Below are 25,795 nucleotides of genomic sequence, written 5' to 3'. Positions count from 1 at the left end.
ATTTAGAATATATTTTGAATAATTTTTCTATACTAAGAATCTTTGTAATTTGATCTTTCCTTTTTTGTTTTTGCGATTATGGCAAATATTTGTTTAGTGATATTGATAGAACACCTTGTTTGAGATGGAATAAAACCAAATTTAAATTTTGTGAGGTGTCAGATTTTAATATCATCTTACACATATAATATCATTTGTCTCTTTTCATCTTTTTTGGTTGCGCAGCTACTTTATATTCATCTTTCTATCACTTAAAGTTAATTTTTCTCTCTCTTTATCTTTTTTTTATCTTTTTCATTCTCGTTAAATTTCTATATCTTTCTTTTTTTTCTTTATCTTTTTTTACTTTCCTCACTTTCTTTCTCTCTCTCTCTCTCTCTCTCTCTCTCTCTCTCTCTCTGTCTCTCTCTCTCTCTCTGTCTCTCTCTTTCTCTCTCACTCTCTCTTTATATCTATTTTAAAAAGCAAAACTTGGTGACACTTTCTTTACTTTCTTTTCTCTCTCTCTTTCTCTCTCTTTCTCTCTCTCTCTCTCTCTCTCTCTCTCTCTCTCTCTCTCTCTCTCTCTCTCTCTCTCTCTCTCTCTCTTTCTTTCTCTCTCTTTCTCTTTCTCTTTCTCTCTCTCTCTCTCTCTCTCTCTCTCTCTCTCTCTCTCTCTCTCTCTCCTTCTCTCTCTCTCTCCTCTCTTTCTTCCTCTCCTCTCTTTCTTCCTCTTTCTCTCTCTCTGTCTCTCTCTCTGTCTCTCTCTGTCTCTCTCTCTCTCTCTCTCTCTCTCTCTGTCTCTCTGTCTCTCTCTCTCTCTCTCTCTCTCTGTCTCTCTCTTTCATTCTCACTCTCTCTGTCTCTCTCTTTCATTCTCACTCTCTCTTTATATCTATTTTAAAAAGCAAAACTTGGTGACAGATAATTTATCAGAACTTTTGTTCCGACTGATCAAAATGATGTCTTTCATTATTATTCTACTTACGTTTCTCTGGTGGTCTAATCTTTTGAGATCCATTTTTTTGTGGATGTTGTCTTCCTTGTTCTATCTTAGTTTGTTTATTAATTCTTAGTTTTAGAAAATTAAAATGTAAAATATTATTTTAGAATTGAAGCTACTGCTGGACTGAACGGTGTTGAACCTCAAGTTAAAGTTGTCGTCAATTATGATCATAATAGTGGTAATTAGATAGATAGATAAATAGATAGATAGACAGATAGACAGACAGATAAATATTAGATAGATAGATAAATGGGTAGAAAGATAGACAAGTTTCTTCTAAAATTTAATTAAAAGATTCTGGAAAAATATTTAACGTGTTTACTATATAACAGCACATAATTAAAACCGTAGCTACACTTCAAGTTCAAATGTACTATGTTGATAAGTCCCATTACATACATAAAAAGTGTAGGAATGACTAGTTTTCTAATTAGATATTGTTTCAGATGATGAAGATAGAGTTTTGTCAAGTAAAGAACAGAAACAAATAAATAGCAGGTAATTTAAACAAGGGTGACATCCAAAGATGTGCAGGGGAGGTGGGTACAGGGGTGTTTTTAATCCTCTAAAACTTAGAAAAACATCATTTTACCCCCTCTCAAAATTTGAAAAAACCTATTCGATTATACCCTTAACATTTGTAACCCATTATTTTATTAGTAGCGAAGCTACTCTATAATTCACTTTTTCCGTCAGTCCGTCCGTCCGTAACGCTATAAGGGAAATGAGATTTACTCAGCTCCTATAAAAGATAGAATGCTGAAATTTTTTGACAACATTTCCATCATTAAGGATCACAATTAACTATAAAACATCAATCGGTAGGACGGCTTTTTAGCAGGTTTTAGGCTATTTTTTATTTTCCACATTTTTCCTCATATCTTTGGTGTTTATGGTCCGATTAAAAAAAAATTTCGGTTAGAGATATCAAAACTAAATTTTCCGTCGTTTGGAGAACCAACAATGACGGTCAAACTGCCTTTTTGCAGGTTTTTTGCTATTTTTATATTTTTTACATTTTCCCCCATATCTTTGGTGTTTATGGTCCTATTTTCAAAATTTTTTCAGTTAAAGATATCAAAATTAAATTTCCCGTTGTTGGAAGAAAACAACAATGACCGTCAGTCCCATCCACGAATTTTTGTGCTTCGCTACTTATGGATGTTGTCATCCTTATTTCTAAATAAAAAGCTTTTGCGATTTATCTTAGAAGGATGGTGGTACTTTACCTTAAAATACTTAAAACTTTCCCGAGAACTATGAGAAGCTTCACTGTAAAGGAAAGGCATATCGGCGGTTAGCAAGATCCTGCAGTATAGACAGACAGACATCCTGTTACTTTATGATAATGATTTTGCAGGTGTGATGATCAGGAGCCTGAGATAGCCCGGATATTTGACTTGGAGGAAAAGGAAAATTTTGTCATCAAAGTGCCAACTTCAGAAATTGATTCTCTCAAGATTTGCAACTTCTAGATTATTTCAAACCTGTTTCTCAAGATTTGCAACCTCTAGATTATTTCAAACCTGTTTCTCAAGATTTGCAACCTCTTTATTAATTCAAACCTTGGAGAAATTGGAGAAATTGCCAAAAAAGGCACCCCCCCCCCCCCCCCCCAAACAAACTTAGTGGTTAAGTGCAAATCTTTTAGTATAATAAAAATTAACGCATTTAAGCAAAAAAGGCAATTATATTAATTTTCTTTGATACCCCTATCCCTACACATTAAAAATAATATTTTAGATGAGTTACTTAATAATCGAAGTCTTCTGTATGGCTGGCTTAGATGACTTAATATATTGATTGTAACCTATTGGTTTGAAACATTAATAGCTATTTATTGCATCGTATTATCGACAACTTTACGCGTTTATTAAATGAAAAATCATAAGATTAACACCAGAATTATTAGCTCCAAGGCCAGGGTGTTAAATTTAGGACTTTTCATTTAAATTTTAGTAGAGATTTGTCTATAATACGATGCTATACATGATTTTTCTGTAAGTCTAAATATTTATTTGGCTATCGTGAAAAAAATTCATTTTCAGAAATTAATAAAGCCTGACAATATTTAAAACTGTATTTCCCCCCCCCCCCCCCTATATTTTCTTAGTAAAAATAGTTTTTATTAATTTTAGTTTATTGTTGTAAATAAATGAAACTTTATAAATTAAATAGATATTTTTAACTTTAATCCTCGGTTGTCAGAATTAAATTATTCAGAAAATTTCCATGTATAATTGGAGAAATAGAAAATTTATTTTATTATTCTATAAAAAGTATTAATAATAAAGTTATTACCTATATAGTTTTGAGAGTTTATATCACTATGAAAGATTTTTACTGTCAGGTTAAAAGTTGTGTTAGTTAACAAAGAAAAAAATAAATGTTTTACATAAATTATTAGGCGCTTAAAAACAATTTTGAGAAAACTGCATAATGTATTTTTCGGAGATTAATTATAATGGTAGAAAGAAAAGAAATTTTTTTAAATTAAAGCTCTTAAAATCTTTATATCTTTTTATAATGTTTTTGGTGCTTTTACTCAATAAAATCTTCTTGGCCACCAAACCCCTCTTATTTTTATGTTATTAAAACCTGTGGTACCCTATCTATGTGGGTCTTATACAACCTTTATTTAACATAACATGCCCTTAAAAACTTAATTATAAAAATTGATGGATTTTTTTCTTTAAAAACCTTCCTTTTGGTCCAGATGTAATAGAATCACTTTATTTTAACTGACACAATGTTTAGCCTCTTGGGTAAAATGTGAACTTGTAAAATATGTTATAAATTAAAAAAATCAATGTTAAAAATAGATGAATCTATAGCAGATTTTTATAATATTTATTGTATAGTATATTTTGATAGATGTAGATGTACAACCCTAAAATATTTATAAACTAATTTTATGAAATGAATATATTGTGTAAATATTTTTTATAAAATAATGTAATTTTTGATAATTGTACAAATTTAATTAAACCATGGGCGAATAGCGATTATCAGATAGTCATTTACCTTGCTCTCCTTCATTTTTAATCAAATTACTTATTATTTTCATAATCAAAACATAAAGAAACAAAATTCCTCATGGCTAGGTTAATTAGGGCTTTGCCATCAAAAAAGTTTTAAAATGTTGTAAAAATTAAATAATAATTAAAAGTATAATCAAAATTTCCCATAATATTTGTCTAAAAACGTACAAATAATACTTATTAATATGTCCTGTTTTTTTTTCAGAATATTATTTTTTACTTTTTGCTTTAAAAAAGTTTTAAAAATTTTCTCAAACTTTACCACAATTTTTTTTGTTCGCCAACAAACCAAGCAAAAAAGAAAAAAAACAAGAATCTAAAAATCCCTAAAAGAAAGCACAATAAATACACTAAGAGATTTTTAAAAAGATACTGCATTTGCAATTCTTTAAACAATGATACTATTCGGCTGTTCATGTGTTTAAAAATTGCCTCAAATGTAAGAATCTTGAAGTTATTAAGCATATACAAATGCTGAAGATAAACTGCATACTTCTGATTATCACAGATTTTCTATCCTTCCTAATACCTTATCGTTACAGGAATGTTAAGTCATGACGCACATGGACAAATAACCAAACCGCAAGTGTAGAAAAACTACGCTGTAAAATAAGTTGGCAAATGTTTGAACTAACTTTGTATGCAAAATAGAATTAGCAAATTTTAATTTTTCTGAAATTTTATAAATTTCTGAAATTTTTGTTTAATTAAATTTTAATCCAAATTGTTAGTTAGATTCTATTATCAAATGGAAATGTAATAAACATTTTTCAAAGCAAAGCTTTCTCACAATTAAACCAAAAACAAATGGTAAATGATTGCTTTCATCGTAAATTTATACATGTTTGAACTCTGATTATAATCCTTGCTCACGATGATAATAAAATTCCTGTAATCCAAAATAAGCATTTTTTGACACTCAGTTCTTAAACTATCCTTTAACTTGTTAACTTAATTTAAAATGATTATTCCCTAGATGATTAGGCTATTTATGTCTCATATATCAAGCTTCGCTTTTACAAATGTTATCATTCTGTTTTTTTTCGTTTATAGAAAATCATTTAAACCTTTAAATATGATAATAATTTTAAAAGTCCTTATTCATCCTGAATAAATGTTTATAAAAAAAAGATCTTTTTATGATTGAAGCTACTCTATATGTTAAACATGTTGGCTGGTATGTACGCTTCCAGTATGTAATTTACTAGGTCTGTCTGTCTTCAGTCATGCCACGGAAGGTATACATGTTTAAACTTATATGAGGGTTTCATGTCTGATGATTTCCAATATATTTGTCGTAGGACTTTTTCTGGTTCCAGGACAAACGCAGGAGTCCCAAACGTCGGAGTTGACAAACGCAGGAGTGTTAAAATATTAATTTTATTAAGTATTTCTATACAGATTAGGTTAGGTTAAGATATAAATGAACAAATAAGCCCCCCGCAGGGTTTAGGCATTTAAAAAACCTATAAGATGGTCTAAAATAGGTAAGGTTAGGTTAAGTGTCCACTCCGACGTTTGTCCACTCCGACGTTTGGGACTCGAACATCTGCTTTATATCTCACTTTGTATGATCGTCGATTAATTGTTTTTTTTGTGCTGCTCTACTTATGGATGCAAAGTATTCTATTTGAAAGAAAATAGACAAACGGACATAGCCAGTTATGGCGAAAGCGAAGGAAGAATCATCATTTATTAATATGATGTTTACCATTGTAAACATGAAAATGGAAAGGTGCTATCACTTCCACATACTTTCATTTTTGCATAGTGTGCGATCAAAGAGCAACAAAGATGACAACATCTATAAGTAGCGAAGTAAGAACAAAATCTTGGCTAGACAAAAATTTAATGTGAGTTATAGAGCAGATGTCATAAAACAAGAGCGAAAGAAAAAGAAAGCGATAGAGAAGTATTTGATACAAGGGACGAAATCTGCACAGTTTCAAAACAATATGACCGGATTGTTTCTCCAAATGACTGATTTAGAGAGTATGTATCTACATTATATCTGCTGTAAAAACACATTTTGCAAGATGTTTTTCCACTCAAATGTTTAACAAAACTGAGCAAAATTTATTGCAAGTAATATACTCGCGCATCTTATGACTTATTATCTAGGGAGGGAGGGCACATTGGGCTGTTTAGAACAACTTTTTGTATTTTGTAGCATGAACGACATACCAACGGACAAAGTAGATTATATACTTGATGCGTATTAGTACGGGGAATCTTCACAACAAATTTCAGCCGTTTATCTAAAATATGAGCTGAGAAAATCACTGGTTCCCTATATGGATCAAACCGACACACAGACGGACATTTCGAATTATAGAGTAGCTTCAATATTAAGATATATCAAATAGTTTATTTAATTATGAAAAAACCGAAAACCAGAAAAATTCTGTTTTTGTTATTGTAGTGCTTTGCGGTTTTGATGATTGGATATTGTGATACATGCGCAGAAGTAAATGCACACCTATAACTCAGGTCATTTGCCTCAAAGTACCTTGTTGAGCACAGAACCCACCTCTTATTTTTAAAATAAATCATGGGGGGTTGGGTAGTTCTTTGCTTGTTTTTTTTTGTTTGTTTACTTTAGGTCAAATAAGGTTAGATTATAGCCACGCAGCTGGTCTGGTCATGGAACCGTAGGTATAGGCACCGCAGGGCTAGGACCCCCCGTAAGGATAAGGCACAGTAAAAAGTAATTGCAATTTATTTTTTAAATTTGGTTAAGAGTAGGGGGCTAAGTGCTAGACAGGCACTTTGAGTTAAATAACCAAAATTGAATATAAAGAAGTTTATAAGTTCTTAAACAAGTAAACTTGGTAAAATTGTGGGCGGATTTTCAAATAAAAAAGTTTTTCAAATAGCATAGCCACTCTACAATTTGCTCAAAACGGACTGTTGTATAACATTCAATAAATACCATTTACTTTATTAGAGAACTTGAAAATCTGGTGTAAGATCAATGTATTAATGTATCCATTGTCGTTAATAACCTTGCACTTTTTTTCAATATTTGTCTTACTTATTTTTTGGCTAATTAATTTCATTCTAAATTTTTGTAAGCTTGTTATTGTTGCTATACTTCTTTTATACTAAATTTTCATATTTTACATACTCACTGTGGGCTAGAATTGAATCAAGACAAAAGTAAGTGCCGAGCCCTGGGACCTATGTATGGTGAAAATAGACATAAAACCATGATGATTCCAGGTAAAAGCAAAATATTTCAGCGGGGGCTTTTTGAGAAAATTAGATTTGAAAATTTCAAGTTCAATTTTCACCCCCTAGGAGTTGCCGCATAATCATTACAAGAAAAGCAAATATTATTTATTTTAAATTTTGAACAACTTTGCTTTTATGAAGTTCTTCATAAAACCACTCCTGAAGGGAGTTAATAAAGGGCCATTTTTATCACTTGCTTTGCAAAATTCACGAAAATTCAGCCTAAAATAAATCATATATAGAGAGGTTTTATGAAAGACTTTATAAAAGCAAAGTTGTTCAAAATTTAAAATAAATAATATTTGCTTTTCTTGTCATGATTATGCGGCAACTCCTAGGGGGTGAAAATTGAATTCGAAATTTTCAAATCTAATTTTCTCAAAAAGCCCCCGCTGAAATATTTTGCTTTTACCTGGAATCATCATGGTTTTATGTCTATTTTCACCATACATAGGTCCCAGGGCTCGGCACTTACTTTTGTCTTGATTCAATTCTAGCCCACAGTGTACTCTCTCTCGTTCATTTTTTTCTATTTTCTTACTCTTTATCTCAAACTTTCTCTGAGGGAGGGGGAATAGAAATCCCCCTCCTCCCACGTTTTTCTCTCACTCTCTCGCAACATCTCTCTCTCTCTCACTCATTCTCTCTCTATCTTTCTAGTTGATTTTGTTAAATACCAGAAATTTCTGCACTTCTGTTGCAGCTTAGGATTTCATACAATGCAGTTAAATTTTAATTGTAGCAAATAAAAACATGCCGAAATATATTTTAACTTTGCACATATTATGGGTGACAGTATTTTTGTAGCGCAGAATTTTCTTAACCATCTACAATTAAATATAAAATATTAGCGGTTGTGCCCCTAGTATTTGAAAAAGTAGTGGTTTAAACCATCCCAAGACAAAAGTCCTATGCCCTATAGATTTTTCTGGTGGTTCATGTGCATCTTTAGAGAAATTACTTTTTCTAGTCATAGCGGTCGCACCACTCATTAGCCGCTTTTTAGCGGCCAGCCGATAAATTTAAACAGCTATAGAGCGGCCAATATTGCTCAAGGATTTACCACAAAATTTTTGGGTCTCTAGCTGTAATAGAAGCCACGATATTCATGATATGTGTCTATTGTAAAAGCTGGAGAGTTTAAGACTATTTTTTTTTAAATTGTTGTTGTTGTCTTTAGGTAAGTCCTGAGTAAAATTGGTTGACATTCAAATGTCTTTTTAAAAAACAGGACTAAAAGTAATTTCTTTGCTGGTTGGGCATATCCGATTTAGCAACTCTGTAAGCATACATAAAATGCATTCCAGTCCAGATACAAAATGATATGGCAATATAATTACTAGGTTCAGAAATCATATTACAGTATTTTCTGGATTATTCTATAATAAATCTATGATATTGATATTTGTTTCTATCTAATTTATGAAATCATAATACAGGTAACACTTATTATATAAAGCCCTAGTAGTTTTTAAATCTGACAAGTAGTGACAAAACCTTGTCTAATCTGAGTTTTGACAGGTTTTCCTCAGGTTTTAATCTGCCCGCCCCTCATCAATCAACTCTGACATTTGATTACTTTTCGTCAGATTGTAATCTGACGAAACCTGTGTTTTTGCGCAAAAAGGTACTAAAACTCAGATTACTCAGGATTTGCCGCCAAATTTTTAATCTGTCAGGGGGGATTTCAGATTATAATCTGACGAATCTGACTCAATGTGAGCAAACTTCAGGTGATTAAGATCGTAATCTGTGATTAAATTGACCCTCAAAATTTGCCCAGTTAATCCCTTATCTGACATTTGATGACAAACAGTCATACTCTAACCTGACATTTGATGACAAACAGTCATACTCTAATCTGACAATTGATGACAAACAGTCATACTCTTATCTGACATTTGATGACAAACAGTCATACTGTAATCTGACATTTGATGACAAACAGTCATACTGTAATCTGACATTTGATGACAAACAGTCATACTGTAATCTGACATTTGATGACAAACAGTCATACACTAATCTGAAATTTGATGACAAACAGTCATACTCTAACCTGACATTTGATGACAAACAGTCATACTCTAATCTGACAATTGATGACAAACAGTCATACTCTAACCTGACATTTGATGACAAACAGTCATACTGTAATCTGACAATTGATGACAAACAGTCATACTCTAATCTGACATTTGAAGACAAACAGTCATACTCTAATCTGACATTTGATGACAAACAGTCATACTCTAACCTGACTTTTGATGACAAACAGTCATACTCTAATCTGACTTTCATTGACAAACAGTCATACTCTAATCTGACATTTGATGACAAACAGTCATACTCTAATCTGACATTTCATGACAAACAGTCATACTCTAATCTGACATTTGATGACAAACAGTCATACTCTAATCTGACATTTGATGACAAACAGTCATACTCTAATCTGACATTTGATGACAAACAGTCATACTCTAATCTGACATTTGATGACAAACAGTCATACTCTTAACTGACTTTTAGTGACAAACAGTCATACTCTAATCTGACATTTGATGACAAACAGTCATACTCTAATCTGACATTTGATTAAAAACAGTCATACTCTAATCTGACATTTGATGACAAACAGTCATACTCTAACCTGACTTTTGATGAAAAACAGTCATACTCTAATCTGACATTTGATGACAAATGGTCATACTCTTAACTGACTTTTAGTGACAAACAGTCATACTCTAACCTGACTTTTGATGACAAACAGTCATGCTCTAATCTGACATTTGATGACAAACAGTCATACTCTAATCTGACTTTCATTGACAAACAGTCATACTCTAATCTGACATTTGATGACAAACAGTCATTCTCTAACCTGACTTTTGATGACAAACAGTCATACTCTAATCTGATATTTGATGACAAACAGTCATACTCTAATCTGAATTCAAGTGAAAAATAGTCATACTCTAATCTGACTCTTAATGACAATTAGTCATACTCTTTATTCAGACAAATAATAATTTTGATATTTTGATTTTAAAAGCAATAAATTTTACAAAATTGAATAATTTTTACACAAAAAAATATAAAAACTATAAAATTAAGTGGTGGTACTCTTCCAAAGATTCTGGTTGTTCTAGTTGTGCAAATGGGTCAACAGAAGTAACTATCATAAAAGATTTTGTACTTATGTAACAATCTTTTAATTAAGTTATTCTATTGAAAGTTGTCTCTTTCTTGGTTTCTCATTTCTTTGTTTGTGTGGTAACTGCATCAAAAAATGTTCATCAACAATTTAAAAATAAATTATGATGTAGTTTTAAGATTTTCAAAACCACTTCAACACCAGACTAAAAAAAATTAACAACCTGACATTGAAGTAATTCTAAAATTTTGAGTTAAATCAATTTTTGACAATAGGTAAACTAATTGGAAATGATTACAAATCAAAAAATAATATCTAAAGGGATAATTGCATAAAGTGCATAATTAAAGTTTGATGGCAAGCATAAGTTACAAAATACTATCTAACATATATAATTTTGTAATAAAATGAAAAACAATCAATAGGCACCACTGAACTAGTCATGATATGATTTTCAAGTCTTGATATTTTTAAAACTACCTGGTAGAAAATTAAAATTATTTCAAATGTATGTCCTCTAGATAAACTATTGAACATAAAAAATATGCAGCTCACTAAATTCAAGTTTAAATGCAATTCTTGCAACTACCCCTTTGATGCAAAAAAATAAGGAAAAATTTAATACTATTAATTAGAAATCTATGAATATTTGATTTAAACATTTAATTAAACAAATTAAATAATTTATTAAACTAAATAATAATAATATTATATCAGAAAAAAAGAAAACTAAAAAACACAGAATATGCAACAATATTTTTTGTTTTTGTTAATGTAGCTAAGATCAAGATTTATATTGTGATATATTTTGAAGTAGTTTCTATATTTCTTTAAATACTCCCCCACCCCCCATAAAGTTTTTTTGCCGCTTATTTTGAATGTTAGATTTACAAAATTTCTTTTTAAATTACACAACTATGCCACCTTTACTGTAATTTTTTTTACTCCTAGCTGCCACCAATTTTTTTGAACAAAACACATTGTAACATTGATTATAATCCTACTAAAACCTTTTTTAAATGCCTTAGTACTTATAATCTAAAGTGTTCTTCTAACTTTAATTTTACACAATTTTTAATGAAAATTTGTAAAGCTTTCAGTCTGTATGTTAAGCATGTAACATCCAATCAATATTTTTAAATAATATTCAAAGATTTTAAGCCAACAAATTAGAGATTATAGAACCAGTATAATTTCCAGTCCAATGTCCACTCCCTCTGTGGTTTAAGCAAATATCTTGATTGTTATATAACACAAAAATTTAACCACAAAAACAATTATCTCAAAAAAAAATTTTACCGGGAAGGATATCTAAAAAGATACAACACAAAATATTTTCTCCAACTATATAAATTTTTAGTTTTCTTTTTAAAACTTAAACTTCACTATCTATCTATTGAAAGTAACAATTCATATATCCGTTTCTCCTTATATAAAAGTAACAGGATGTCTATACAATACAATGGGATCTCTCTAACTTCTGAACCAATATGGTTCTAATTAACAATGTAGCTTCTCATAGGTCCTGAGAAGATGTTTTTTACCTTTTCTTTATAAAACTAAAATTGAAAATTAAGGGGAGTTGAGAAAACATTATCATAAAACTTTGGGTACCAGTGTTATAAACAGCCCAATGTCAAAGTAGGGAATAAGAAAGTACCCAAAGTTTAATCACCACATTGTCCAGAGAGAGAGTAAACAATGAGCTATTTATTACACTGGTCCCCAAAGTTTTTTAATAACGTTTGCTCATTCGCTGATTTAACATCTTTGGGGACTTTTACTAAAAAAATTGTGTTAACCAAAAAGTGGAAAATCAACCCGCCTTAACATACATTTCCAATGATAATGCACAAAATTACCCTTTCTGTAAATTATAATTTGTAGTTAAAACGTTTGGAGACTCAAAATGAGTAAAAAAGTCCCTAAAGTTGTTATGCCAATGAATGAAAAAACGTTAAAGATTTAACAGGAATTCAAGGGATAAACCAATGGACAAAACATTTATTCATATCCCAAATGATGATAAACAAGACAATCCTACTGTAGAATAAAATTATTGGTTGAAAAATTTGCACTCTTCTAATGTAGTAAAAAACATTCAAAATTTAATAAGAAAAACCTGTAAGTGTTGTCAACCGAAGATAATTTTGGGTGCCAGCATAATTTAAAGCCCAATGTCCCCTCCCTCCCTGGTCAAAAAGAGAGGGAGGAGACATTGAACTGTATATTACAATGATAACAAAGTTTTAATTCATTTGCTCAACACTTTGGGTACTTTTATCAAATTTGATTAGTCAATTAATATACCAGCAGTGTCCAAATGTGTTAACCAATAATTATAGAGTTCAGAAGGGGTATTTTGATGTATTATCACTTTTTTAAGTTTCGTACTTAAAAAAGCCTCTCTTTTGACGAGGAAACATAAAAAAGCGAAGCTCCAAAGTATTAAACCAGGGAAAAGGGATTGGATTCTGACAAACAATTCTAAGTGAAAATTACCCCACAATCTCCTTCCCCTTTTTCTGCTGTTCTTACCCACTTCCCTTCATATACATCAAGAAACAAGTTTTACGCCAACTCTAGGACAACAAAAAAATTATCCAAAAAAAATGAATATTTGTTGATTATCAATAGGATAATTTTAGCTAACCGGACCGACCCCAATTATAAGTCGCTTTAAAAAAAAAACCCAGGGATCTAAAGGGATAAGACAATGGCTGATAAATTGATGTACTTCCCCAATGGGAGGAAATTGAGGATCTAATGTACTTTCAAAATTTGTTTGGGGAGGGTATATAATAGTTATATGTAGCTGCACATCTTATAAACAAAAGAAAAGCTTCACTACTTACAGATAAATTGTTCATGGTAATAATGTATACATAGATTTAATTACATATATCTGCGCTACTTGACTTAATTTTTAAAAGCAAAGCTTTTCTATTATTAGTGTCAGTTCGTCCGTACGTAACTAATAGCTTTTCCGTTTATTTAGGCAAGTTAGAATTGTCCTATCGATTACAAACTTTGCATGATTATTTCTGTAGTAGTTAGGTACGATTTAGAAAGCGTAGCAACTCTATAATCGTTACCAGAATGTCCGTAAGTTCATTTTAAACATGTTGATTTTTATCTTTTTTAACAATATAATTTTATTTCATATCCGATTGACCTGAAATACTGACTCCTAATACAAAAAGGTACAATATTATAAACGAAGCATCTATATAATCAAGTCCTAAAAATGTAAGTATGTCCTTAAACAGAATTCTGTATTTAAGAAGTTTTGTTACAACATCCATAAAAGCGAAGCACTGAAACGGTAGGTCAAACGGACATTAAAACTTGTATAGTGTCTGAACTGAATAATAAATGTATAAGAGGCGAAGCAAAATGTAAATAAATTTGTTGAAAAACTGCTTGATACAGGATAATGTTTATGAACATTCTTACATTTTTAGGACTTGATTATATAGATGCTTCGTTTATAATATTGTACCTTTTTGTATTAGGAGTCAGTATTTCAGACGGACGTACGGACCGACCCTAATTATAGAAAAGCTTCGCTTTTAAAAATATATATATAATTTTGTCAAAACTTTTATATTTATATTTTGTATTTTCAGTTCTGATACTTTATAAGAGTTAATGTTCGTCTGTCATACCGTTTCAAGGCTTCGCTTTTATGGATTTTGTCATCCTTGTCACTTCATAAAAATGCATGTTTATCATTCTTGTTAAAAGCGACGCTATTCTTTTTATATCAAACAAGGATGACAACATCCATAAAAGCGAAGCACTGAAACGGTAGGACAAACGGTAGAGCTGCTTCGCTTAAATATTGTTCTTTGTTGTCCCAGGAATCAATATACCAAAAATCAGATAAAACGGATATTTAGATCACATAAAAATTTATTTTTAAAAAAGTAAAAAAATCAACATGTTTAAATGGACGTGCGGACATTCTGGTAATGATTATAGAGTTGCTACGCTTTCTAAATCGTACCTAACTACTACAGAAATCACCATGCAAAGTTTGAAATCAATAGGACAATTCTAACATGCCTAAATTAACGAATAAAAGCTATCTATCTCGGACGGACGTACGGACGGATGGACCGACCCTATTTATAGAAAAGCTTCGCTTTTAAAAACCGTTGTCTGGGAGGTCTGGGAAGTAATGATGTACAAGCTTTTTCAAATGGGGAGGGGGCAAATATCCAGTTTTAGAATTCTAGACTGCGGAATATTAATAACAAGGATGACAAAATCCATAAAATCGAAGCTCTGAAATGGAAGGACAAACGAACATTAACACTTGTAGATTGTCAGAACTGAATTAGCAGAATATTAATGCATCAATACAAACAATATTGTAAGTAAATTTGTTGCAAAACTGCATAAATAGATGATACTGTTTAAGGACATACTTACATTTTTGGGACTTGTTTATAGAGATGCTTTGCTTATAACATTGTACCTTGTTGTAATATGAATCAGTTTTTAAAAAATCAGAAGAATCGGATAATTTTAACATACAAAAATTTGTTGTCAAAAAAGTTAAAAATCGACATGTTTCAAATGCACGTACAGACATTCTGGTATTGGTTATAGAGTTGCTACGCTTTCAAAATTGAACCGAACTACTACAGGAATCATCATGCAAAGTTTGGAATCAATAGGACAATTCTAACCTGTTTAAATTAACGAAAAGAGATAACTCTCTGTGACTGACGTACGGACCGACCCTGATTATAGAAAAGCTTCGCCTTTAACAAGAAAGACAACATCCATAAGAAACAAAGCACAAAACTTATTATTATAGAGAGGATTGTGTCGGCTGATAAAAAAAGAAGAAAATATGAAATAAATTTTAGTACTAAATATTGGGTATAGTCCATTTCGTGAAAACGCCTCTTAAGGGGCATTTCTTCTTATTTTCACATTAGTTTTTTATAATTTATTTTAGGTTAAGTTAGTTTAGGTTTAGTTGATTTTCCCGCATGGTTAGATCCCCCCGCATGGGCTAGAAATAGTGGAAAAGCTACTGTTAAAATACGACGAAACACCCCTTAAGAGGCATTGCCACGAAAGGGACTATATACCCAAAAAATTAAGCAGTCTGTTAGTTTACAACATTGCATCGCCCTCCATAGTGTTACGGACGGACTGATGGACAAAGAGGTTTATTGAGAGAATTGTAGAGTTCTACACAACTTATAATTATTACTTTGTTTTTATCCAGGGATAATAGGGGATACGTCAATTGACTGCAATGATAATAAATGAACAAAGTTGAGGAAGGGGGAAATTACACTAGAACCCAAAGTTTTAAAATCAAGTTTTTAAACGTTGGATTAAAAACTCTGGGTACTTAAATTAAATTTTTATTTGGTAGTTTTTATAAAAGCTTTCAACTAATAATTTTAATTTACAGAAATGGTAATTAATTATGTTTGTCTTATCCTTTAAGATCCCTGACAAAGTTTCGCCTTCTGTAGATTAAAATTATTGACCAAAAATTAAGACAAAGCAATCAAAATTCATGGAAATAAAACAAGAAAATGCGGTTATAAAACTTTGGGTACCAATGTAATTTACGGTCAAACGGCCCCTCCCTCAAAATTATAAAAAAGTTTGAAATAATTATGCCTAACAAACAGCAACCCAATTTTAACTATATCCAATGGCCGATTTATTGATGTACATCCCTAATGATGATTTACAAAAGAACCCCTTCTGTAGATTACAATTAGTGGTTGAAACGTTTGGACACTCAACTAAATATTACACAAACCAATCAAAATCTAATAAAGTCCCCAAAGTTGTTAAGCCAACGAATCAGAAACGTTTTTATAAAATTTTGGGGACCTAACTTTCGATAAAGGTATGTGGGAATCTTAACACTATCTTATATTTTATTTGTTTAGGGAGGGTAATAAATCAGGGATGTTAAGGGATAAGACGATAATACAATGGACAATAAATTGATGTACATACCCAATTATGCTAAATAATTACCCCATATTTAAATAAAGTTTATCTGCTACCAACCAACCACAATTCCTTTTTCATTTTAATCCTATTATATAAAGTAGTAAGCATTTTTTGTCTGTCCCAAAGAATCTCGCTAACCGCTGAACCGATATTGTTCTCCTTTACAGTGAAGGTTCTTTTAGGTCTTGGGAAGGTTTTAAACTATTTTCGGAGAGGGTGTCTTCACCCCTCTACCCCAAAAAATATTTTTTAAAGTCTTTTGAAACTCAAATTTAAAATGGGATGAGGTCGACATTTCCCCCTACAACCAGTGCCCCTAGAGGCTTCTAGGGGCGTAGCCGCTAGTATTCATATAAAATTGTCTAACATTTTTCCAGTATGGCTTTGAACCGGTATTAATCCCGCGTATATTAATCGGTTTCAGAGCCATACTGAAAATAAAATTACCCCTGTTGTAGATTAAAATTATTGATTGGGCACTACTTGTTTGGAACCAACCAATCAAAATTAGACAAAAGTACCCAAAGTTTTTAAGCTAACCATAGAGCAAGGATAGTAATGAAACTTGGGATACCTGTGTAAATACAGTCCAGTGTACTCTCCCTCCTTGGGTAAAAATGTAATTTACTGCTCAATGATCCCTATATCCCTGGGTATGATGTGTCTACAAGAGGCTGTGTCCAAACTTTTCCACCGATTATTTTAATCTACAAAAGGGGTCCCATTTTTATAATTGTAATTGTGCATATTGTAATCAGTTATTGCGCAAGCAATGTTTTCTACAATATAATAATGTTTTTTTTCAGTATGACTCATAACCTATCAAGAGGGAAAGCTTAGATTCGTAGCCACACTAAAATAGTTATTTATAGTATCGTATTATAAACACTAAACAGCTTTCCGTGGATTTTAAAATATACAATTGTAAGAGTAAAAATATTTTAAAAATAATGTGTAAAAAACTTCATTTTATTTGCTCAAAGATATGCCTCAAATAAAAAACGTTTTAAGTAAAATGCCACCCCCCTTCTCCTTATACAACCTATCCTGACAACCTGACCCAAAATTAATGGTTTCAGTGCTCATCAAGGTACTTCGAGTAAAAGCGTAAATATTTTATTTCATAGCATCGCATTTATGGTTTAATTTTTCTTGTTTTTACTTTAAACTAAATTTTCGTTTTTACAAGGAATCTTAAAGAATAAGACAATGGACGATAAATTGATGAAAATTCCCTATATTCAAACAACTTCGAGGACTCAACTAATCAAAATTCAATAATCTATCATTATTTTCTTAAGTGTTCAAACGTTTCCAACCCTAATTGAAATCTACAGAAGGGGTAATTATGTTTACTATCAATATGGATGTATTTTAATTTAACGGCCATTGTCTTATCCCTTTAGATACCTGCGATAATAAAACTTTAATATAAGTACCTAAAGCTTTTGGGCCAACAAACAAGATAACATGGTTATTAAAATTTGTATATACTTCAGGGATAATCTCGCCCTTACGAGGTGAGGGATAATTCAGGGATCTTAAGGGATAAGACAATGATCATTAAAATTACCCCTGTTGTGGAATTAAATTATTTAATGAATTGATTAGGTAAAGATTGGGCAAAACAAGTTGGAAACCAACTAATAAAAATCCCTAAAAGATCTTTTATAAAATATGCGTGGTTATAAAACTTTGGGTATCTTTTTCCTTACTCCTTTCCTATAATTGTAATTTACAATGTTATGCCAATACTAAAATGGTAGAGATAAGAAAATGACAATAGAATTATCCAGAGAGGGGGGGGACATTAGGCTGTTTATTACACTAGTCCCCAAAGTTTTAAGATGAAGTTTTAATATTCGTTGGCTTAACAACTTTAGGCACTTTCATTGAATTCTAATTGGTTGGTTTATTAATTTGAGTGTCCAAAGGTTTCAACCACTATGGACATTTTACAGAAGTCGTAGTTTTGTGTATTATCTAAGGAGATGTATATCAATTTATCGGCCATTGTCTTATCCCTTTAGATCCCTGATAAACAACAGAGAAACAAAGATGACAAAATTAATAAAATCGAAGCTTTGACGTCCTTGCTTAACTCCCCCCCCCCCCAATATGGACTTATGAACGCATTGAATAGCTCCAGTTATAAAAAAAACTTCACTTGTAAAAATGTATTATACATTTTTCAGTAGAGCTTCAAAACCGATTAATATCCGCAGGATTAGAATCGGTTCTAAGCCATACTGATTTATGTAATATATAGCATTGTATTACAGATTTCAATGAATATTAAAATGAACATAATTATTCTTTCTATATAATAATAATAAAACTTTATAAACTTTTGATTAAAAATGTTCTTACCTTAATCATATAGAACTGCCAGTTTCCTTTTCAATAGAGTTTGGCTTTAATAATGCGTAGTTTTATTTTAACGTTACGGCTTTAAATAATTTAGAAATCCTTAAAAGTATTACTTATAGAATATAAAATTATTTAGAGGCACCGTTAAAATTACAGTTAGAATTAATTATCAAATAACTCTATATATAACTAAAAATACATTGCACATAATTATAACAATTGCGTGGTTCTCCTATGGTTGCCTTTGGATAACTGACGCGACCCGACACTCATTGTATTGACCGGCGCGCACTTACAAAACACACACGCACGCATGTACACACACGCACGCGCACACGTGCACGCACACACACACACACACACAAACCAACCATCAAACTAACCATCCCCTATTAATCTCACAAATTTACCTCTAGTTTTCTCTTCTCTCAATCTGACACATGAAAAGAAAAATGCTTAATAAATTGTGCTATTTTGGAGGTAAATTACTGATTAGCTATATCCTTAAAATAATAAAGTAAGGATGTGTCTATCAGTTTGTCTGAATGAAGGATCTTGCTTACTCTCCTTTACAGGGTAGCTTCTCATAGGTCCTGGGAAGGTTTTAACTATTTTGGGGGAGGGTAACACTACCCTCCTAAGAGAAATCGCCCATAGAAAAATTAATCTATTTTTTAAAACTAAAATTAAAATAAGGAGCATCAGCCCCCACCTCCAAAAAAAATTTTAAAAATTCAACTCCCCCCGCCTCAAGTGTCTCTAGAGGCCTCTAGGGGCATAGCCGCTAGTCCTTATAATAAAGTAATAGGCTGTGTGTTTGTCTGTACCAAAGGATCTTGCTAACCGCTGAGCCGATCGGGTTCTCCTTAACAGGGTAGCTTCTCATAGGTCCCGAGAAGGTTTATAACTATTTTGGGGGAGGGTACCAGCACCCTCTAAAGAAAAATTGGCCCAAGAAAAAAATTATTCCAACTCCCCCCTCTCCCAAAATTTTTTACTTTTTCTTTTAAAATCTAAAATAAGAAATTGGGTTATCAAATTCGACTTCCCCCTCTTAAGTGCCCCTAGAGGCCTCTAGGGGGCATAGCTGCTATTAAATAATAAAATGGTTACTTTTTTCAGCATTCTACAAAAATATTGTCTGACATGTGAGTTAACAATGGGAAGATAATATTAATCCTCACACATTTATAGTAAAAGTTGCTCATTTAAGAAGAATTGAAGAAACAGTATCATTTGGTTTTAAAGCCAAACAAGCAATAATATATAAGGATTACCTGTAAGTAATATACCTATACACAATATGATTTGATAAATACGTCAAAAAAGCATTAATTTGAAATGATGATTATTAGTAAGGTTTTGCTAAAAAATCTGTAAAGGTGTGAGTTTTAAGGCTTAAATATAGTAGTAGCATGATAATATTCACTAAATATTTTTTAAAGTTAGTATAAATTTTTATCGTTCTACTACTATTTTTAACTTAAAACTTACAACCTTTACGGGTTTTTAGTGCAACCAAAAAAATCTAACTCTCAGTTATGTGTCATACCAATACTTAAAAAGTCAGGCAGTTTGGGCTCTTTATCTTTCACACACACAGAAAATGAGATAGAAAATACTGGAGGGGGGGGGGGCATTCAACGTCCCCCCTCCACCGACCGTTAAGGGTTAAGTTCCCTGTTCAAACGTTTCAACCACTAATTGCAATCTACAGAAGGGGTAATTTTGTGCATCCCCATTGGGTATGCACTTCAATTTATCGGCACTTGTCTTTTCCCTTTAGATCCCTGTACGGTTATTAGATTGACTTATCTACCAATTTAGGTTCAGATGTATATCTTTAAAGAACAGTGTATGCAGTATAAAGAATTAGATCTCGAAAATTGAAAGATTGGACTCAGCTTTTTGGGAATATACCCGCTGGTCATACCAAGGCTTGTAAAATTCACTCAAAACTTTCATCTGTTATATTTACAGACTTGAACGGACAAACGTCAACATAGAATAACTTTGCACTTTAATAATACACAAATGAATGAATGAGAAAATATGTTTTTAAAAATCATGATTTATAAAAAAAAGTTTTAATATTTTTAAAAGAAAATGACTGATAAAACAATGTATAGACTAGATGTGCATATGTCATAGATATCTATTAATTTCAGCAGTCTATCTTTCATAGCATCAGAGAAAGTCAAATAGCTTTAAAAAGTGTAATTACTTTTCCAGTATAGCTTCAAAACCGATTAAAATCCGCTGGATTAAAAACTGTTCACAGCCATACTGAAAATCATGTATAACATCGTATTACAGAAAATTTTCTACAAATAGTAAATTGATTATTCTTAATACAATTGATACCAGCACTGTTCGCCCGTGCCTTTGGAGCCTCATAGATAACAAAACTGGAATAATTCTTACAAATTATCGTATTACTATCTACAGCAAGCTGTCTATAAATGATGCAAAAATAACTCTTTTTGCCAGTTATCCCTTAACAGTTGGGCCCCTAGCCGCACCCTTATCAATTTGCCCCCCCCCCCCTCAATTATCTCAGCTCTTATTAGAGCTAGAAGCTAAAATTTTTTTGTGCATGTCCCAAAGCTAGTAAAAGTGGCTGACTCAGATTAAGACATAAAAAAATTAACCAATGAAAGGCCAGTATACACTGTAATTGACCAATGGTAAAATTTATATTGGCCTCTCATTGGTTAATTTTTTTTTTACGTCATAATCTGAGTCAGCCACTTTTACTTTCATGTCCCTTGTTTGATTATAAGTTTCTGACTATAAGTGAATCAAAGTCAAATTTTGCTTCCTTCAACCTTTTATCTAATAACGTTTGCTTTTAGGTTCTTTTTTACTTAAAAATTTTTAATGGCTGTAATTTTCATTTTTAAAGCTAGAAATACATTAAAAAAAAGTATTTATCTTTATGTAAATTTTATATTAGAAGTCTCAAAACAAAAACAAAAACAAAGCAGCTGCAGCTGTACTTGGCAGCTACTACTCGCTAAAGTTGGGGGTCATGGGAGGCTTTAAAAGATTTCTGGAGACCTAAGGGATCAGGACCTACAGGATCATACCTGGAACCTGAAATTGACTTGAACACCTATATTTCTAATAATGATTTACTACTAGAGGATAATTTAGTATTTTGATTAGATAAAATGCTTTGATTAAGTCAAAAAATATTTTTGCTCCTTACCTGGATAACCCTGCCCGATTTGCTGGCATCCTGTGACTGCCAGGATGGAGATATTCAAAAAATTCAAACTCTCTGTTATGTGTCATACCCATATTTAAAAAGTCACTCCATCTTTAACACACAGAAATGAGATAGAAAAAACTTGAGGGCTAAAGTTTATCAAATTAATTAATTATTTCATATTGACCCCCCCCCCTCTATCTCGGCTCATGTTACAGATAAATTTTTTTTCTGGTGGTTCATGTGTATTTTTAGAGTCATAGCGGTCAGACCGCTCCTTAGCCGCTTTTTAGCGGCCAGCCGCCAAATATTAAAACTGCTGTAGAGTGTCCAATTTTGCAGCTAGGACAAACTTTTATTTTTCATAACAAAAAATTACTTTTTCTGATCATCGCAGAAAAACGGCAAATAACGAGAAACATTATTTTCAGCGGTTACGGCGGTAAAACGGCGGTTGGTGGCGCCAATTATTATTTTTATCTGTTTTTTGTTGCTCAAGGATGTACCAAACAAATTTATAGGTCTCTAGCTGTAATAGAAGCCACGATAATCATGATATATGTCTGTAGTAAAAGCCGGACAAAAATCGGTCATAAAGTTGGTCAGTTAGCGGTCAAATGGTCATATCACCACTTTTCTCAGAAGATCATTCTAACAAGAAAAGTCATAATGTAGAAATGAAGATTTATTTAGATTTTTTTCTAAATTTAGTGCCACCTAACCAACTTTGACAAGACGCCACGACCGACACAGACCAGATATCCTTATAAGATCAACTCTTGCCGACGTATAATTACTAAACTTAAAGGACGCCTGCAAGAAATAACACGCTTTAACTGCTGAAAGACTGCCACAAGAAGACCCAATACCCCAAATTATAAGCCTTCAGCTTCAAAAACAAAAAAGTTCTAGCCATTTCAAAATAGCATTTTATGTACAATGGAATTTTTGAAAGATTTCCAAAAAATATTAAAAACAATATTAAATTACGTTGCCTAGACATAAAATTATAACCTTATCTTTGTCAGAAACTTAGATTGCCTGTAACTGATTACATTTTTACAATAAAAACACCACATTTCATTGTCAAAATCTATGAAAAAAATTCTATTTAATTTGCATTTTTAAACGAAAATCATAGCGGAAACAAAGGGGTAAACTAATACAAGCTTAGCTGTGATTGGTTGTTAAGCTGATTCAGCCTTATGATTGGCTACAATACATTTGGTACAACGCAAGTAAAACTTAATTTTTTTTAATGATTTTGACTATAAAAATGGGTATTTTTATTGTAAAAATATAATTAGTTACTGGAAACCTAAATTTATGACAAAAATAAGCTTATAATTTTGTTTCTAGGCCACGTAGTTTAATTTTAAAGTTTTCAACATGAGCATTGCAATTCTTTCAAAATTTTCATTGTACATAAAATGTCATTTTAAAATGCCTAGAACTTTTTTGTTATAGAAGCTGAAGGCTTCAAATTTGGGGTATTTGGTCTACTTGTGGCAGTCTTTCAGCAGTTAAAGCGTGGTATTTCTTGCATGCTTCCTTTAAAAAGTCACAACTAACAAAATCTCTATCTTACCTACAAAAAAAATGACATTGAAAAAACTAGAGGTGTGGGTCAATATTAGGGTTGGGCCGGATACTTTTTTGGACGGATACCGGATATCCGGCTGATTTCAAATGCTGGATATCCGGCAACCAGCCGGATATCCCGCCAACGCCGGATATCCGGCAAATATCCGGTTATCCGGCCAAATTACCGGATATCCGGCCAGATAACCGGCCAAATTACCAGATATTATAGTAGTAAAAAAAAATTTCTTCAGAAATCTTATATAAATTTACATAAATTTAAACTTATTCTGAAAAAGTGTTCTTCTAGCTTCAATAATAAGAAAATTAGAGCCATTTAAGATTTAAAAAAGCAGAGATTTTTGGTGTAAAGTATAAAAAATTATAGAGCCGGATATCCGGCCGGATAGTTTCAATATCCAGTAACCGGCCGGATATTGAAAATGGCCGGATATCCGGCCACACCGGATATCAAGCCAAACCCTAGTCAATATGACCCCCCCCCCCCAATCTGTAAGGGTTAATGTTGTGTGGGTGAGTTGCACCTGGACTGAACAGACAACTTGTCAACTCAAGGCCAGACTCTTGGTCCTTCACCTCATACCTGTAGTATAGTACATTACAGACAACCAACCCTTTGATTGCACGATCTTTGTCTGGAGATCCTAACTGTGCATGGCAATGAGTTGCGCCTGTTTTGGGCCAAGGCATTCCCCCTACTCTGCATTCTTTTTTATGTCCTGTGACAAACAATGCAGGTAGGTACCATTATTACCGTCTTTGGTATGACGTGGATTCTAGTTGCATCCTTCCCAACAGTTTCTTTGACACTTTAATTAGAACCTGTGGGTCATTTACACGTCAAACTTAAAGGCGGAGAGTTAAGGTTTCGTGATTTTTTGATCATGGTATTATTGCAACATGTAATGCAACCAAAGCATGAACATGACACTGTATCAGCAATGACTGAAGCCACATCAAATCCTAGGGACTTTTCAATGCAACCTAGGATCTAACATGACTCCTAGTCATTGAACTAACAAATGCCACTAATACACTATTGAGCTACTACACAATGCTAGTCCAGAATGACTTTTTAATCAACCTATGACCTTACAGCGTTTTTCGATCACTAGTGCACCATGCCAAGGACCCCCATGCATACCTGATTTAGGACTAAGGCTTCCCCCCTACTCTTACTCCAATCTCTAACACCTGAAAGAGCAGCAGTAGGTACTAATTTTACATCTTTAGTATGAATTCTGGTAACAATGTGTCAGAATAGGTAATTGCCCCAACTCTGACTCTATGTCACTAAATGTCATATATGAATTCTGGTAACAATGTGTCAGATTAGGTAATTTCCCCAACTCTGACTCTATCTCACTAAATGTCATATATGACTTTTGGTCACAATGTGTCAGATATGGTAATTGCCCCAACTCTGACTCTATGTCACTAAATATCATACATGACTTTTGGTGATATTGTGTCAGATTAGGTAATTTGCTCAACTCTGACTCTATTTCACTAAATGTCATATATGACTTCTGGTAACAATGTGTCAGATATGGTAATTGCCCCAACTCTGACTCTATGTCACTAAATGTCATATATGAATTCTGGTAACAATGTGTCAGATTAGGCGATTTCCTCAACTCTGACTCTATGTCACTAAATATCATATATGACTTTTGGTGATATTGTGTCAGATTGGGTAATTTCCTTAACTCTGACTCTATGTCACTAAATGTCATATATGACTTTTAGTAACATTGTGTCAGATTAGGTAATTTCCCCAACTCTGACTCTATGTCTCTAAATGTCATATGTGACTTTTAGTGATATTGTGTCAGATTAGGTAATTTCCCCAACTCTGACTCTATGTCACTAAATGTCATATATGAATTCTGGTAAAAATGTGTCAGATTAGGTAATTTCCCCAACTCTGACTCTCTATCACTAAATGTCATATCTGACTTTTGGCAACAATGTGCCAGATTAGGTAATTTCCCCAACTCTGACTCTATGTCACTAAATGTCATATATGACTTTTACTGATATTGTGTCAGATTAGGTAATTTCCCCAACTCTGACTCTATGTCACTAAATATCATACATGACTTTTGGTGATATTGTGTCAGATTAGGTAATTTTCTCAACTCTGACTCTATTTCACTAAATGTCATATATGACTTTTGGCAACAATGGGTCAG

At 32.2% G+C, this 25,795-nt stretch overlaps 1 protein-coding gene across 1 annotated transcript in view; it reads left to right on the top strand.

Annotated features, from left to right (window-relative positions):
* The window catches only part of LOC145329971 (atrial natriuretic peptide receptor 1-like), a 44,768-nt gene extending 42,222 nt beyond the window's left edge, over positions 1 to 2,546 (top strand). Inside the window, exons 16-18 of the mRNA XM_080174472.1 lie at positions 1,090 to 1,163; positions 1,432 to 1,483; positions 2,346 to 2,546. Of these exons, the coding sequence (XP_080030598.1) occupies positions 1,090 to 1,163; positions 1,432 to 1,483; positions 2,346 to 2,460 (241 nt within the window). The 3' untranslated portion in view covers positions 2,461 to 2,546. The remainder of the gene's footprint in view (positions 1 to 1,089; positions 1,164 to 1,431; positions 1,484 to 2,345) is intronic.
* Positions 2,547 to 25,795: the final 23,249 nt, after the last annotated feature.

The sequence above is a fragment of the Acartia tonsa genome, chromosome 10, assembly GCF_053477335.1.
Source record: "Acartia tonsa isolate MP-2025a chromosome 10, ASM5347733v1, whole genome shotgun sequence".
NCBI lineage: Eukaryota > Metazoa > Arthropoda > Copepoda > Calanoida > Acartiidae > Acartia > Acartia tonsa.
The sequence above is the reverse complement of the archived record's forward strand: the minus strand, read 5'-3'. Positions and strand labels throughout refer to the sequence as shown.